Source organism: Balaenoptera physalus, assembly GCF_965194825.1.
Source record: "Balaenoptera physalus genome assembly, chromosome: 9".
NCBI classification, from domain to species: Eukaryota; Metazoa; Chordata; class Mammalia; order Artiodactyla; family Balaenopteridae; genus Balaenoptera; species Balaenoptera physalus.
Genome location: NC_138888.1, coordinates 8,044,105 through 8,062,058, shown reverse-complemented (window position 1 = coordinate 8,062,058; position 17,954 = coordinate 8,044,105). Strand labels below are relative to the sequence as shown.

Here is a 17,954-nt window from a genome sequence, read left to right as displayed (position 1 = left end):
GTCTGTTCATGTCCTTGCCCATTTTTCTCTTCGGATTTTGGTCTTTGACCATCTGGAGTATAGTTTAATCTCATCTCTATAAATCACCTCATTCCAGAACACTCCTTTGGGGATAAACGGTTTTGGTAAAACTGGATAAGGGCAGCCCAATCAAAAGATTACCTGTCCCCTGTAGGAAGTATGAGACTAGTTTCACGTCTCCCAGGTAACACCATCGGTCTTATGCGACGGTCCGGATGACACACAGCCTTGCGTAAGGGCGTATATTCGAATTAAAAAACTTATATTATCGGGTCCATTAAAACCTCACAAGGTTCGCCTTCCCCTCGCTTCTCCGTTAGCAAGGTGCCCCTAGAGCTGCTGACATAGGTAAAACCTCCACGTACTAGACAACAGCTCCCCGGTTTCGCCTCGAGATTTCAAGGCGGGGACGAACCAAGCGTCCAGGAGGCAGCACTTCCTGACAGAAGAGAGAGCATCGGTTTCCAAATTCTCAAAACTTCAAACAGCGAGAGCTCACGAAGCCTCAATTGACCGGACTCCCCGCCCACGGCGGCGCTCCTTAGGTTGCACCTTGCCGCCAGCGCGCGGAAGCATCACAGATGGGTGCTGTACCAAAGAGTGGCCAATCACGCGCCGCCTTCGCCCAGATTCCTCCGCCAGAGGCCGCGCCGCAGACGCAGGTGGCCCGGCGAGCGCGTCCACCCGGCGCCGCCAATCGCGACCCCCGCCGCCCTTCCCGTGATGCCCCGCGGCTGACCTGCGACCTCGTGGCTCACCACTCCCTGCGGCCCGCTTCTCTCCCCGCCCCCGCCGAGCTCGCAGCGCTCCGGCGGCCGCGGGGCGTGCCGCCAGGCGCAGCTCCTCCTTTAGCGACTCGAGGCCCTCAGCGGGCGCCCTCCCTTCGCCTTCCCTCCCCGCGGCTGGGCCCGGCGGGCGGGAAGCTGTGGCCGCGTCCGTGAGACAACTGGTCGGTGAGTGGGCCGGGCGCTAACATGGCGGGGCGGAGAAGCGGGCGGGCGCCGGCGGCGGCGCGGGGCGGGGCGGCGGGAGGAGCGGGAAGGGGGTGGGGCGACGGGACCTCGCTTCCTCCCTCAGCGCCATTTTGTGGCAGCGAGACCTGCAAATAAAGGGGAGAGCCGGGGCTGTGGCGGTAGGAGGAGCGCGGGGGCCGGCGGCAGCGGGGTCGGGCGGCCAGGGCAGCGAGCGGGCAGCGCGGAGTCAGCCTATGTGACTGGGCGGCGCCGGCGCGGCCTCCGTCAGGAGAGGTAGGTGCGGGCCGCCCGCCGGAGCGGCGGCGAGGACCTCGGGGTCCCCAGGGCTGAGGCGCGGCCGCCCGGCCCGGGAAGGGGCGGACGGAGCACAGGGGGCGACTCGCGGTTCCCGGGCCCGCCGGCCTTCCGTTATCTGCGCCGCCTTTCCGCCTGCAGGGACACTTCCGCCACCCCGAGGCCATTTTACCTCAGTCCTCAGGGTCCCGGGGGCGAGGTGGGCGCTCCCGCGGGGCGGGCGACACCCGGAGGCCGCCCCCTCGGTGCGCGTCCAGTCCCCGCCCCGGTGTCGCCGGCTCCCACCTCGGCCGGAGCGCGAGGACTGGCGGCACGAACGAGTTCAGCAGGGGAAGGAAAGCACCGTTCGTTGACCACATCTCACGTCGCGCAGTAGCTTAATATTGCAGCTGCGTTGTGTTGTAGACTTCCATTTTTAAATGATGGCATGCGTTCTGAATTAAAAGAGAAAAATTATTTATTGAATTAGAGGTTTTCGTGAAATTTTCGAGTCTCACCTCGGATCCCTGTAAGGCTGTTACTAATTTTTTAAACCATATTTTACTAGTCAGTAGGGAGCACATAGTGGAAAAGTCCAAGTTTGTTTTGATGAAGTCAGTTGGATATTTGATCCCAGAGGACTGTGTTAAAATCCTTAATAACCGTGTTTATAAAGCAAGAAACGATTCTTTTGCCGGAGATTAAAAAAGATAGAAAAATACTTTCATGATCAGGTTATAGTCCTGAGTTGTCTATCTAGTTTTCCTTCTCAGAATTTAGTTAATTCTATTGCTGAGGAAGGTAAGTGGAAGTCACGCGTCTGTCACTACAAGTTCTACCGGGTTTCTTTTTTTTTTTTTTTAATTGAAGTATAGTCGATTTACAATGTTGTTAGTTTCAGGTGTACAACAAAGTGATTACCGGGTTTTTTATTTAAAAACTTTGACCATTAAGATTTCTATGACAGATAAACATGTTGTAGACACTTAAAACCCCATAAAAAGCTACCGTGAAAATCTTTTCAAGATGCCTAAATGTTATATATGTATACATGCCATTTAGTAGCATCTGATTAGGCAAGTTGGGGAAAGAAATTGCGGTCCATTAGAAATTGGGAAAGAAATCGGGGCTTGTGATAAAGATGAGGTTAAATTTCAAGGGTTTGGGTGGCTGTATTCCTAGAGTGCGTTCAGATTCTACGTTATCTTAAGCAGATAGCTATAGCTAAGAGATCAGTATTTTCACTTCTCAGTGGCGGAACTTAGGCAAACTACCTAAATTTCTAACTCCCAGAGGACAAAAGTACTGATAAAAGTGTATCCCAGGCACTGCTATTTTTTACTTAGCTCGTCTAATTTATAGAACTTCATAATATATAGCTTTCCTGATTGAATTTTGAGTATTTGTCAGAAATGAGTTGGTATAATACAGAAAATCCATAGCAGCCTTGTGGCATGGGGATGAGAGTTGTAATAATTGTATTTGTACAGTACGTTACAGCTTTCAGAGTCCGTTACACTCTTGTATGTATGTATAGGTGTGATATAGAATCCCCTTGAAAATATTCTTTGTTTAGAGGTCTTGATCATTTTCATTCAATTGTACATTATCTTGCTCTTGAAAAAAAATATTTTTCTTGCTCTTAAAAATTTTCTGTTGGATCCTTTTGCAAAGCAAGACGTAGATAGTATTTGGTTTTATTCTTGTTTTTATTACCTCCCATTTTTCTGCATCCAAGTGCTTTCTATTACTAACCTTATTAGAGCAAAACTTTTCAATATTCCTGTAACAGTATATCCCATTAGATGTTAAGGCGGTGCATCAGGCTAGACTCAGTGCTATAAATAAACATTCTCAACTCTTGAAAACGTAGTTGGTGGAGTTTAATCTTTCCTAAATACACATTAAAATTCTCTTTTATGTTAATGTTAGTATTTTATTTGAAATATCTTTTGTTTGTATAGTATCTTTATGGCACTTAAAACATTGACCTTTGTAGCACTTTGTGGGGCAGGCAAAATTGGTATCCTCTTTGCTGATTTGGAGACTGCAATCTAGAGAAAGTGACTTACTCAATATCACATGACTGATACATAGTCAAGAAAAGTTGGTCTTCCAATTCCTAACAAGTACACTTCTACTACAGTGCCTAGACTAATGCAGTGTCAGATTATTAGTTTTTTACGTTTAGTTGTGATTAGTTTCAGCAAGGTACATGATTTCTTACTGAAGTTGTGTTGGCTGGTACTTGCTTCTCTGTTAAGGGAGAACTGAGTTGCATAACTTGGGATCATAATGCTAAGAGCCAGGGAAGTACTGGGATCTGGGATGCTAGGCACCTAGCCAACCAAAACTGAACTCTCCATCATAAGTTGTTTCTCAGTGTAAAGGCATCAAGAGTAGATGGTGGTTCTGACAGTCTAAACTTAAGAGCTGTATTACCTCTGAATTATCCACATGGATAACAAAACTTTACGTAAAACCATGTTCTAGCCAATCCTCTTAAACTTGCTAAAAGGTAGCCAAATTGGTCAATTTTTGCTTTTTTTCTATTTTGCTTTTCTGCATTCTCTAGCTAAGCTTGATCATTATTGAGGATGGAGGAGTGGGAGAATTATCTATCTTCATCAGTTACCAACTTTTATCCTAACCCCCCCCCCATTTTTTAGTAAGTAGCTGTTTTAATCTGAGTTAATCACCTAATGATTCATAACCCTTTTCATCATCTGGAAAATGGAAACTAACTTCAACTTTAAAAGTTGTGGTTATTAAATAAGTGATTCATAGCACTGGGTATATATTCATTTTTTCCCTTCAAGACTCAGGGTTCAACTCCAAATGATATTTCAGTCATTCTATTTTTCTGATATGAGAATAGCTTGTTCTAAGAACCTGGAATATCCATTGTCTTTATGAATGTAGAATTAACTTTAGATGGTATAGTGCTTGTCAGCTGTGCTAAAAAAAAATTGCCTTGGGGAGTAATAAATTTCACAGCACATGTGCAGTGAGAGAGTCAGAATTGAGAACCAGGTTCTATTTTGATTAAATAGTTGAATGTTGATGCTTTCAAATTTTAAGCCTGTTTCTAATTTGCCTTTTGCCACACTGTCCATTTAACTGTTGTGGCATATCATGGAATCTCAAGCAAAGATTGACTTTTCATCAGCAAAAGATAAGGGAGGAATTTCTTACTAAATGCTTATGTTTTGATTTCCCAAGTCACATATTCCATAACATGTGGAGTGACTTGTGATTGAGAGTCAACATGTGAAACGCAAACATATATACAAAACCTGTGTTTATCCCTGACTTACATTACAAATTTAAACATCTATTTTTATAAAGAAAATGTAGATATTCTTTAAGCAATGTGTAATTAGAATCTACCCAGCATCAAGCTTTTTAAAAGGAAAGAGAACATAAGCCAGTGTTAAAAATGTAAATAACTTGCTGTTTAGAATTCTGAAAATTGGGGGTCACCAAGAATTCTGCAGTGGGGCTTAGAGACAAAAACAGGAGTGGGACTCCCCTGGTGGTCCAGTGGGTAGGACTCCGGGCTCCCTCCTCAGGGGGCCAGGGTTCGATCCCTGGTCGGGGAACTAGATCCCACATGCCACAACTGAGAAGCCCTCATGCTGCATGTGGCATTATTTCATTCTTTTTTATGGCTGAGTAATATTCCGTTGTGTATATGTACAACATGCACAGTTTTGAGATGGGAAGCCTTTAGAAGGATTTAGCCAGAAGACTGACATATAGGTACACATTTATATACTATTTAAGTATGTTAAGAGTTCAAATGGCTCAAATTTTCTTGTACCTTTTTAATACGTTATTAGTATGTTATTGATATTTACCATTGGACAAATGGGAAGTTCAAAGGAAATGTTAAACTTGAGTTGTGGATTGCAAGAGGTTGCAGTCTAGTGGAGTGAATACACATTAAAACCATTTTAAAATAGAAGTAGTCAGCCCTCTGGAGATAAACATGGTGAGGGTTTGTTTCCAAATGCTTGGATTCACTCTAGAGTCACGTTAGGATAGTTAGTCACTAAGCAGCTGTCTATAACTTGCAACAGAGATTATAAACTGGGTGATAAGGGGCCTAAAGTAGTCAGGGGCCAATTCAGAGAAAAAGAATACCGATTTTTAAATCGTAGAAATATGGACATGTCTTCATAGGTATTGGTTGGGCATAGAGACTTGATCAACTCCATCAGCCCAGAAACAAATGATAAATGCTCAGGTTTTTGTTTTACATCCAATGATAAGACTATCAAAGAGGGAAGAATTAAGCCAGTTAATTTATGATATGATCAATGTATAATTTTTTTCCTTAAAATGTACTGATTTCTTCAACTCGGTGTACCTAATCTGAAAATCAGGGTTTAATGACAGTATGATTAGAATATTTGAATTGGGATTGTATGTAATATAAAAAATGGTCTTGAAAATCATCTCCTTTTGAGGAATCTCAGATATTCACTAAGAAGTCAAGTAGCTTTTAAAACTCAGTTTTACACTGTAAATTCTTTGATTAAGTTATTTTTGTGTATAATTGACATGTTATTTTCAGGTGTACAACATAGTGATTGATGTTTATATACATTGCAAGAGGATCACCACATAAATCTAGTTACCATCTGTCACTATACGTAGTTACAAAACTTTTTTTCTTGTGATGAAGATTTTGACTCTTTCAGCAGCTTTCAAATCTACATAATACGGTATTATTAACTATAGTCACTGTGCTGTACATTATATCTCCGTGACTTATTTACTGGCTACTTATTTGTTTGGAGTTTGTAGTAAGTATGGGTAGGTAAAATAAACTAAAAAGAAAGTTTAAGATGTAAGGGAACATTTATGACTTTGCTGCTAGAAAGGATACCTAGGAATAACTTTAAATTAGCTTCTTTTTGTTAAATTTGAATATTAGGAAATAGCACAAGTATTTTCAGTAAGCATAATAAAGTTAATGAGAGTATTTCTGTCATTAATCTTTTTCAACAGGATTAAGTGAATTTTACGTAAATTTATAAAAGAAGCTAATTTTAAGGTACAAATTATTCTGTGACATGAAGTTAAATAATGTAGGGATATTTTTATTAAGGTATAAATACTTTCATACCTGCATTGTGTAGTGATGAATTATCGTGAGGATGATAGATTTGACCTTACTATAACAATGTTAATTCTGTAAAAGGAAAGGCTTAGCAACAGGTATTACCCTTCCTCTATCCTTTCAACAAGATGCCTGGGATACTGCCTGAGGCCAGTATCGGACTTCAGCACAAACCTATTACTTCTGCTGCCAGATTTGTCTTTCACAGGGCAGTTGTAAGAATGCATTGAAAAATTGTATTTCTTCGGGACTTCCCTGGTGGTCCAATGGTTAATTATATTTCTTTCAATCCTTTGTGGCAACATTACAAAGAATGATCAACTTTTTTTTAAGAGAGTTTTAAAAAATAACCTAATAACAATAGTAATGTAAGATGTTAACAAAGGAGAAACTGGGTGCAGAGTGTATTGGAACCCTGTAATATCTTTGCAGCCTTTCTGTAAATCTAAAACTAGTTTAAGAGGTATATATTTTTTTTCACATCTTTATCAGAGTATAAATGCTTTACAATGTTGTTAGTTTCTGCTGTACAACAGAGTGAATCAGCTATATGTATACATTTTATCCCCATATCCGCTCCCTCTTGAGCGTCCCTCCCACCCTCCCTCTTGAGCATCCCTCTAGGTGGTCACAAAGCACCGAGCTGATCTCCCTGTGCTATGCGGCAGCTTCCCGCTAGCCATCCATTTTACATTTGGTAGTGTATATATATCAGTGCTACTTTCTTACTTCATCCCAGCTCCCCCCCACCCCACCCCGTGCTCGCAAGTCTGTTCCCTACGTCTGCGTCTTTATTCCTGCCCTGCCACTAGATTCATCAGTACCGCTTTTTAAAATTCCATATATATGCGTTAGCATATGGTATTTGTTTTTCTTTCTGATTTACTTCACTCTGTATGACAGATTCTAGGTCCATCCACTTCACTGCAAATAACTCAATTTCGTTCCTAAAAGGTTTGTTTTAATTTAAAAGAATAACCTAATGATTTGCTCATAACTGAGTTCAGTAATAAATTCGTTTGAAAAAGCCAGTATTTTTTTCTTTCTACCTTAACTGGAAGAAAATCAGTTGACTTTTCCTCTCTTTACTCCTTTTTCTAGGATTCAAGATGACCAACGAGGAACCTCTTCCTAAAAAGGTTTGCTTTTTCAGCAGTTTCTAAGCACTTTTTTTGACTAATAGAGTTGAAGGGACTATCCATATTGTTTGCTTGTTTACTCCCTTGTCTTATATTAATAGTAGCATCATGGGTGTATAACGTGTGAGAAATTGTATCTAATACGTAATATATTTTTAGAATATTTTCAGCCTTTGGAAAACTTTTGTAATAATGACATCCCCATGGTCAACTTGTAGCCTTTATCATATGAATGTTCCCAGCTCTATAACTACAAATAATGTCAAACTAAGAGATTATTTTACAAGATCCTATAAGTTACTTATTTTCTTTTTTTTCCTAACTTAAGTCCATTTGGTTGTAATGCAGAACCACTTCCATATTTTTCAAAAAATGTTACAGCTAGTTGGTTCTTAGATTCTACCATTTCCTCTGAAGTTTTATTTTCTAGTCTCATTTTCCCCATTTCATCTTCAGTTTAGTCACTATGACACACACACAAAAGAGGTTACAAAAGAATAACAGTTTCTAAGAGGTATTTATAATCCAGTTGGGAGAGTAGGGTTATGTGCTTATTAACCAGTGAATATTTAAGTGGACAATTTAAATAGTAAATGTTACGGAAATTTCTGTTCTAAGTTTTGGGGTCAAGTGCTTTAACAATCTTGAGAATTACTGGGTGCTTTCTGTTAGGCTTTTAATATATTCTGGTATAATGATTTTCCCTTTTCTGTTTTCTGATAGTAACGTTACTGGTAAATGCTACAATTTGAAACATTTTTTTTTTTTTTTAATTTATTTTTGGCTGTGTTGGGTCTTCATTTCTGTGTGAGGGCTTTCTCTAGTTGTGGCAACCGGGGGTCACTCTTCATCGCGGTGCGCGGGCCTCTCACTATCGCGGCCTCTCTTGTTGCGGAGCACAGGCTCCAGACGCGCAGGCTCAGTAGTTGTGGCTCACGGGCCTAGCTGCTCCGTGGCATGTGGGATCTTCCCAGACCAGGGCCTGAACCTGTGTCCCCTGCATTAGCAGGCAGATTCTCAACCACTGCGCCACCAGGGAAGCCCTGAAACATTTTTATGAAGAAAAATGTTTTCATATCTTTTAAGGGAAATTAATAAGACTTAATTTTATATTAAAGTAGGAGAGGTACCTCAGCTTTACAATCTTCTTTTGGTATAGAGAAAACATTTCATATTTCTCAATTTGCAAAGCAATTTCATCTCATTAAAATATTATGCCCATTTTAAAGAACTTTTTATTTTGAAATAATTACTGATTCATAGGAAGTTGTAAAGAAATGTACAGGGAGGGGGCTTCCCTGGTGGTGCAGTGGTTAAGAATCTGCCTGCCAATGCAGGGGACACGGGTTCGAGCCCTGGTCCGGGAAGATCCCACATGCCGTGGAGCAACTAAGCCCATGCGCCACAGCTACTGAGCCTGCGCTCTAGAGCTCGCGAGCCACAAGTACTGAGCCCGTGTGCCACAACTACTGAAGCCTGTGCACCTAGAGCCCATGCTCTGCAACAAGAGAAGCCACTGCAATAAGCCCGCGCACCACAAGGAAGAGTAGCCCCCGCTCGCCGCAACTAGAGAAAGCCCGCGTGCTGCAACGAAAACCCAATGCAGCCAACAAAAAAGGGCTTCCCTGGTGGCGCAGTGGTTAAGAATCCGTCTGTCAGTGCAGAGGACATGGGTTCAAGCCCTGGTCCAGGAAGATCCCACGTGCTGCAGAGCAACTAAGCCCGTGCACCACAACTACTGAACCTGCGCTCTAGGGCCCACGAGCCACAACTACTGAGCCCTCGTGCCACTACTGAAGCCTGCACGCCTAGAGCCTGTGCTCTGCAACAAGAGAAGCCACCACAATGAGAGGCCAGCGCACCGAAACGAAGAGTAGCCCCCGCTCGCTGCAACTAGAGAAAGCCCACGCACAGCAACGAAGACCCAACGCAGCCAAAAATAAAATAAATAAATTTAAAAAAAAAACTTTATAAAAAAAGAAATGTATAGGGAGGTTCTGTGCACTCTTCACCCAGCCTCCTTCAGCGTTAACATCTTGCATAACTGTCAGACATCTTGCATAAGAATATCAAAACCAGGAACTTGACATTGGTACAATCCACAGAACATATTCAGATTTCCCTGGTTATGTGTGCATTCTCTGTGTGTGGCTCTATGCAGTGTTACCACTTGTAACTTAATGTAAACAGCACCACAACCAAAATAGTTACCTGAACCATTACCACAAGTCTTTCTTATGCCATTTTTTATAGCCACATCCATCCTCTCCCACTCCATTCTTAACCCCTGGCAACCACTAATCAGTTCTTCATTTCTAAAATTATGCTATTTCACAAATGTCATATGTGTGAAATTATGCTGTATTACGTATCCTTTTAGTTTTTTCACACAGCATAATTTCCTTCAGCTTTATCCAAGTTGTTGCATATGTCAGTTGTCTGTTTCTTGTATTGCTGTATTGCATAGTATCATGGTTTACTATTCACCTGTTGAAAGACATCTGGGTAGTTTCCAGTTTTTGGCTATTACAAATAAAGCTGCTGTGAGCATTTGTGTACAAGTTTCTGTGTGAAAATAAATTTTCATCTCTTTGGAATATGTGCTTAAGAGTGCAACTGTTGAGTTGTATGGAACATCCATTTTTAGTTTTAAAAGGATTCGCCAAACTATTTTCCAGAGCAGCTGTACCATTTTACTTTCTCACCAGCAATGTATGAAGGCTCAGTTTTTCTGCATCTTCACTCAGTATTTGGTGTTACCACTATTTTTTTATTTAGCCATTCTAATAGGGTGTAATGATAGCTCATTGGGTTTTAATTTGCATTTTCCTAATAATGATACCTGTTTTAAAGATAACAAATAGTCCACCTTTTAAAAACTTCGTTCCAAAAAATAAGATTTTTTTTTAAAAAACGTCTTAGTATGTACTGAGCCATTTAAGTTTCAGACATTTCAGTACAGGCTTCCTTTTGGGAGGAGATTTGTGTGTCTTTGGTAAAAAGAGGGGATTCCTAATAACAAACCAGCAGTTGAGGGATTAAAAGTTTGATCCTATCTTCATAAAAATAAGAATATAAGTGCCAGTGGTGTTTAATATTTAAAACTTTTAGAAAGAGCACTTAGTTTGTATCATAATTCTCTTTATAGGTTCGACTGAGTGAAACAGACTTCAAAGTTATGGCACGAGATGAATTAATTCTCAGGTAAAATGTTCTTTTACCAAATAAAAATCTTTCTATAGAACATTATGTTGTGATTCTGTACTATAGTGTTTATCTTTATGTGAGGTTTTGTTTTTAATGTTAATACATCCTCAAATCATTTAATATATTTTTTGAACCTTTTTCCTACGGCCTGTTTCTTCATTATATAAACATTGGGGAAAGCATAACACTTTAAAGAACTAAAGCACTAGCTTGGGTAACTTCTAGACTGATAGGTAACCTGAATTTTTTTCTTGTAGAGGGCAAATATTCAGAACTTTAACTTGAAAAGCATTTGTACTTCATATGTATAACTTGCTATGGGGAAAGACCCTGCTCTCAGGAAGCTTTCAGTTTACCAAATGAATAGACTTGTTTTGATGTAGTTAATTTTTTTACTTTTCTGCATAACATATGGAAAAGTTGTACTCCTTAAGGATATTCTTCTCGTTGTGGAAGAAATATATTATTTACTGGTGAAGCAAAGTTACTCTTTCTCATAACTGTGACCTTGGTCAACTCATTTAACTTTATATCTTTCATTTTATTATCTGCAAGTTAAAGCAGTTGGATTAAATTACTTTTAAAGATGACTTCCAGCTCTGAATTTCTGTGGTTATCTTAAAATGTCTTACTAAAGCAGATTGTCAAGTACAGCATTATATTATTCATTTTTCAAATGTAAGAAATCAGAAAATGGGATCACGCATGTTTTGTATTTTATAACTTAAATATATTCTTTTTGCATTTTATCACTATGGTAAGTTTTTTACGAGGTAATTTTTAGATCAAAATAAAATGAATGTGTTTCAGGGCAACCTGCAAGTTCACTGAACTTTTTCCTCTAGAAATTTCAAGGAATTTTTACTTGAGGAACTGAGTAAATTTAACAGAGTGGAAGTTGGGGAGAGAAAAGGTGGTTTTATGAGAGGGAAACACAGATGACATGCTCCATTGTTTCCTAGAGCCTGATAATTTCCCACCCTTGTTGACTTAACTAGCTAGTCTATTGCAGACATGCTCTTTATTTTCCTTTACCGTAATCTCATGCATAGAACAGTTTTTCTATTGCATACCTTCATTTTCCTGCACATAAAATTTAAATACTTAGTATTTTAAAATACTCTTGCCCTTCCCTGCTGATGTAGACGCTTGTGATATACTAACGCTCGTGTTGATGTTCTCTTTGTACCTCTGATATGGTACACTCCTTGCCTTTTATCCTTTCTTAGATAATTCCTCTGGTTAATATGTGTCGTTTCTTTTTTTTTTTTTTTTTTTAATTTTTATTTATTTATTTATTTTTTATTTATTTATGGCTGTGTTGGGTCTTCGTTTCTGTGCGAGGGCTTTCTCTAGTTGTGGCAAGTGGGGACCACTCTTCATCGCGGTGCGCAGGCCTCTCACTATCGCGGCCTCTCTTATTGTGGAGCACAGGCTCCAGACGCGCAGGCTCAGTAATTGTGGCTCACGGGCCTAGTTGCTCTGCGGCATGTGGGATCTTCCCAGACCAGGGCTCGAACCCGTGTCCCCTGCATTGGCAGGCAGATTCTCAACCACTGCGCCACCAGGGAAGCCCTATGTGTCGTTTCTTGATTTAACTGTTGGGGGAGAAATCGGTACTATAATCTTAATTTAAAAATCAGGAACAATTTTTTATGTTAAGTTACCTTTAAGGTTTTTAAAATCGTGCAATTTATATTCTTGAGGTCAGTTTAATTTATTTAGGAACTTCTCATTTATGACTTTTAAGTAGGTTTTTTCCTCATTAATTCTCTTTGTGATTTTAAATTAACTGCTACTTAGTCTTTTTTTTTCTACTTGATGAGGATGTTTGGTTTGAGCTTTTATATATATATATATATATTTTTAATTTATTTAAGGCTGTGTTGGGTCTTTGTTGCTGCACCTGGGCTTTCTCTAGTTGTGGCAAGCGGGGCCTACTCTTCATTGGGGTGCGTGGGCTTCTCATTGCAGTGGCTTCTCTTGTGGAGCACGGGCTTTAGGCACTCGGGCTTCAGTAGTTGTGGCTCGCGGGCTCTAGAGCGCAGGCTCAGTAGTTGTGCACAGGCTTAGTTGCTCTGCGGCATGTGGGATCTTCCCGGACCAGGGCTCGAATGCACGTCCCCTGCATTGGCAGGTGGATTCTTAACCACTGCGTCACCAGGGAAGTCCCTGAGCTTTTGTATTTCTCATTTCCTCTAAAATAAATAGTTCTTATATAATCTCCACAAAACATCTTTATTCATCCCAAAACGTTGAATGAACTCCTTTTTGTGTCCTAGGTTGTAGAGGCCGTAAAAATGAGCATGCCCTTGGCCTAGTCTTTATGTAGAATGGATTAGCTTGATATTATGGAATATTTTTGTTCATTGTGTTGTAATGTTAATAAATCTCATAGCAAACTTGTCTAAGGTTTTAAGATTATAAAAATATTTTCTAAAATCAAAGTAAATTTTAATGAGCTGTCACTGAAGAGCACTTTGAAAACAGCTCTTCAGTAAGCAAGGTGGCAGACAGCTTACTTTCCAGGAGCAGTTGCTTACACATAAGACTGGGGGAAGTTCGTTATCTGCAGTAATTATCAAGAGCAGCTAATATGGCCTGTATTTTGAGGGTAGAGGAATATAATGAAGAAAGGTCCTGATGGCATACGGCACGTATGGAAGTTGCTTCTGCTAATTAGATATGCTTTTGAAAAATAGTATGTTCTCTCCCCCCCCCCTTTTTTTTTTTACTTTGAGAGAGTCACATGGTATTTTCACTTAAGAGCCGAGATAACCTTCAGTCCTTTAAAATCAGGCACTTAAAAAATTTTTTTTAATTTTTTTTAATTTTTTTTAATTTTATTGATTTTTGGCTGCGTTGGGTCTTCATTGCTGTGCACAGGCTTTTTTCTAGTTGCGGCAAGCAGCGGCTGCTCTTGGTTGCGGTGGGCAGGCTTCTCATTGCAATGGCTTCTCTTGTTGCAGAGCACGGGCTCTAGGCACGGAGGCTTCAGTAATTGTGGCACGCGGGCTCTGGAGTGTGGGCTCAGTAGTTGTGGCGCACGGGCTTAGTTGCTCCGCAGCATGTGGGATCTTCCTGGAGCAGGGCTCGAACCCATGTCCCCTGCATTCGGATTCTTAACCACTGCACCACCAGGGAAGTCCCTAGGCATGTTTTTAAAATGCCTTTTGTTTGAGGTGGACAGCATATCTGAAAAGTAGTGTTAAGTTTTTCAGTCAGCTTCCATAATCCAGGCAACGTGCTGAACATCAGTGATACAAAGTCCTGTATGGTGTGTGATCTGACCCACGGGAACACTGCTTGGTATATTCTCAGCAGGGAACACTTTTCTCTGTGTTTCCATTTACCTAACTCTTGTAAGTTGAGAAGGAATAATTTTGAAGTGACTTATTTATTATGGGTTAAACTAGATTTATAGTTATCTCAAAATGGAAGAGACATTAAAATTCATGCAGTGGAATTCTCAGTATTACTTAAAGCTTATGGATGTGGTTTTCTAGTATATTTAATAAAAGCAATTTAAACATAACAACTAATATGGATTTATTTTTGTACTAGGTGGAAACAATATGAAGCATATGTGCAAGCTTTGGAGGGCAAGTACACAGATCTTAACTGTAAGTTTGAGTTTTAGCTTCCTAAAGACTATGTGACTATTGCCTTTTACATTGTTGTTATAAGCACAGGATAACTGGTTTTACTAAGTAATATTTTTTCAAGCATTTTATTGAGGAACTCTGTCCAGGCACTGTGTTGGGTGCTAAGAAATAGGTGAATGAGACATGCTCTCTCTTCTTGAAGAGTTCGCAGTCACTGGAGAAGACCAACCTGCAATAATCTTATAATAGCACCTGTCTTTTAACTGAACTACAAAGTTCTAAGAGAGCATAGATAGGGAAATTCACAGCTACTTGAAACTTTCCTTGATGTGTCCCTTCCACAGAGAAATTTCAAGTGAAGCATGAGTTATTACTCTAGAAGAGAGAAGCAACCAGTATTAAATTTATGATAGCTTAAATTGTAACAATAGGATATAGCTATGTATTTATGAATTTTTCAACATCTGCTAAAAATAATACAACAAAGTTTATCATTTCAGACTAATTTAGTCTTTGTCACTTTTCACTGAGTTAGAGTAACATACTATTTGTGAGTATAAAAACCAGTACACTTTTCCAAGTTCAGAAAGCTTAATATCCTAAAATCTCAATTATTGTATGATTATAGTATAATCCATAGAAGTTGTGAACATTATGAAAGCTTAAAGTAATAATTGTCTCTGCAGTTATGGGCATGTTTATATTGAATAGGTTAAAAACAGTACTAATCAGGACTTTGTGAATACTTCATAGTATAAACAAATGCAAATAAATGAAGTTTCCTGGTGTTTGTTGGTAACAGATTAGACTATAACAACGTAATCCCGTCTAGCATTAAGTGGCTGTGGACCCGTATAACAGCACTAACTCCTAAAAGAGCGCTCATGATCAGGAACAAATTTCATTGTTACAAAAGCATTGATAGAATAGAAAGTAAAGACTTAAACTTTTTACCTTGGTTTTTATCATTGTTCAAAGGCAATCAGAACTTTCTTTTGGTTAGTTCAGTTTGATCTTGAAATTATATTTCATGATGTTGGGGTTTTTTTTCCTTTTAATCATCAGCTAATGATGTAACTGGCTTAAGGGAATCTGAAGAAAAGCTAAAGCAACAACAGCAAGAGTCTGCACGCAGGGAAAACATTCTTGTAATGCGACTAGCAACCAAGGAGCAAGAGATGCAAGAGTGTACTGTAAGTATTTCAAATGTTTTAAAGTCTTTTTGAGACATTGGGGTTTGGATCACATTATGACATGTATTCATTCACATTAAGCTAATTTTGTATACTTAATACGAATTATAGATGCACATTTTGTTAAGGTAGAAATGCTTGGAGCTTAAATGTGCTAAATGTAAAATTTTGATAGATAACCTTTCATCATTGGATTTAAAGTAATTTTTCTGTGGCCAAGAAGTCAAAAATCTTAAGTTATTCTCTGAAATCTCCATGATTTATAAGAATTAGTATATTGGTTCAGATATCTTTAAGTGATATCTGAGGGTATAAGCAGCATTTACTCTTTACTAAGCAAGCCGTCTGATTAGTTTCTCCTCTGCTGTCTTTACCCCTTTCTGCATAAAGTTATTTTTCTTAGTATCATCAACTTCTACCATGTCTTTTAATTCTTAATCTTTCATTTGTACTATTTGCCATGTCTACATAGATCTGAAATCTAATGGTATATTTGATCCTTTAGCTCTGGGATTGACTTTAGAGTCAGTTTTATGCTGTCTTTGACAGTCTTAGCCCATTCTTTTAGTGTTTGTATATGTTAGTTATATAAAATAGGGGCAGCTCTATTCCTGTTGTTTCTAATCATTTTTTTTTTTTCCTTTCTTTTTTTTTGTTTTTTTGTTTTTGGGCTGCACTGTGCGGCTTGCGAGATCTTAGTTTCCTGACCAGGAATCAAACCCAGGCCCCTGCCGTGAAAGTGCTGAGTCCTAACCTCTGGACCGCCAGGGAATTCCCTGTTGTTTCTCATCTGAAAAGCTGAAATTTTCCTGAATTTTTTTGTGTAATCTCCATTTGATAGTTATTAAAATCTAATGCATAAGGCAATATTCTGGTCACTGGAGACTAATCATCTGTGGGGCACAGTTCTGTTTCTTCTCTCACCAGTAAGATGTTCTTTCGGGCTTAATCACAACCCTTATTCTGCTTGTGCAGATGCTGTCTGTTGTCCACATTTCCACAAAAGTCTTTAGTCCCTTTTCCTTCACTTTTTCTTCGCTGTGCGGCATGTGGAACCTTAGTTCCCCAACCAGGGATCGAACCCGGGCCCCCTGTGCCCTGCGTTGGGAGTGCGGGGTCTTAACCACTGGCCTTCCAGGGAAGTCCCCTTCACTTTTTCAGAATGACTTCTTTACCTGTTAAAGAGTAGCTTCTGTTATTTTCTCTATTTTCTCACCACTCCTTTTGTTTCTGCCAATTTAGTTTCCATCTGCACTGCCACTGATAGTTTTTCTGTAAAGTCACTAATGAATGTATTAAGAAATTTCTCTTTCTCAGCACTCATATGCCTTTACTTTCCCTAACTTCAACTATTGACCATTCCCACCTTTGGCTTTTTTTTTTTTTTAACCTAGATACTTGGTTCCAAGAAGTCTTACCAACATTTTGAATATAGGGTTTTTGTTTTTGTTTTCCTTTCTGTAACACCCACCCATCCCATTCAATTTTTTTTTTCTCTTAGGATTTTCATGTCTAATGGCATGAGTACTACTTCTCAAGTGCCTAGTCTCAAAACCATTTAATCCTTTTTTTTGTGATATTTAGGACTCTAGGTTCTACCATTTACTCATTAATAGTTTTAGGTTTCCCTGTTAACATGGCACTGTGCCAGATGCTTACACATGTAAAGGATGAATCTTACCTTCAGAGTGCTAGCACCTGGTAGAGTGTGAATAGATGGTGCTGATGATAATGTCTCATAAAACCAGTGCATCTTGATTTCTTTCAATCTCTTGAATCCTATTCTTGACATCCTAGTCCAGATACTCCTTAACAGTTGCCTAGATAGTATGTGCTGTTGACTCACCTCAGTGATTCTACAGCCATCCCATATACACTAGCAGTTTTGATCATATTATACCTAATCAGGGCCTTTGGTGATGCCTCATCACCCTTTTGTCATCTCAACCTATATTTAAGATTTTTTTCAAGTAGAACCTAACTTTTTCCAGCCACATTTTTTTACAGCTCTTCTCTGCACAGGCCAGCCGAAGAACTCACTGCTCTTTCAGTTAGAACACAGTGAAGTTTTGCAGAGAGGGCAGCAGGAGCAAACACAAGGAAATGGCAAGCTTATGTGTAGCAGATGAGGGCCGTTCACTTTGTAATCTAAATACTAGTAACTATGTTAGTGTGAGAGAGGCAGTGTTTTCTTTAGTGATAGCGGTACGTGGTATATGTTACATGGCATGCTTTATTCCTGTTAGATTACCTCAGCAGCTGGCATTATATTGAATAAATAGGTGTACTTTTTGGTTTAAAATGAGTTACTTTTAAAATTCCTCAAGCTGAAAGAGGAAAAAATAGTTCTGTTTGCTCAGTGAAATACTAACTAAATATATCCTAGTATATTTGTATCTTTTACGGTAGAAATT

At 39.5% G+C, this 17,954-nt stretch overlaps 2 protein-coding genes and 1 pseudogene across 9 annotated transcripts in view; 1 reads left to right on the top strand and 2 right to left on the bottom strand.

Moving 5' to 3' along the window:
* Positions 1 to 896, bottom strand: part of SOD2 (superoxide dismutase 2) — a 36,037-nt gene extending 35,141 nt beyond the window's left edge. Inside the window, exon 1 of the mRNA XM_082475638.1 lies at positions 761 to 896. The gene's annotated coding sequence lies outside the window, so the exon portion shown is untranslated. The remainder of the gene's footprint in view (positions 1 to 760) is intronic.
* The window catches only part of LOC309667378 (coiled-coil domain-containing protein 86 pseudogene), a 307,112-nt pseudogene that overhangs the window by 288,479 nt on the left and 679 nt on the right, over positions 1 to 17,954 (bottom strand). The window lies entirely within an intron of this gene.
* WTAP (WT1 associated protein) overlaps positions 831 to 17,954 on the top strand; it is a 26,202-nt gene continuing 9,078 nt past the window's right edge. Inside the window, exons 1-6 of one of the 7 annotated variants that reach the window (XM_082475644.1) lie at positions 1,089 to 1,268; positions 5,848 to 5,998; positions 7,498 to 7,535; positions 10,684 to 10,739; positions 14,307 to 14,365; positions 15,413 to 15,540. In XM_082475644.1, coding sequence (XP_082331770.1) covers positions 7,506 to 7,535; positions 10,684 to 10,739; positions 14,307 to 14,365; positions 15,413 to 15,540 — 273 coding nt within the window. In that variant the 5' untranslated portion in view covers positions 1,089 to 1,268; positions 5,848 to 5,998; positions 7,498 to 7,505. Of the gene's footprint in view, positions 975 to 1,080; positions 1,269 to 5,847; positions 5,999 to 7,497; positions 7,536 to 10,683; positions 10,740 to 14,306; positions 14,366 to 15,412; positions 15,541 to 17,954 lie in introns of those variants that run through there. The other 6 variants (XM_082475645.1, XM_082475648.1, XR_014267668.1 and 3 more) reach the window with 6 other exon arrangements.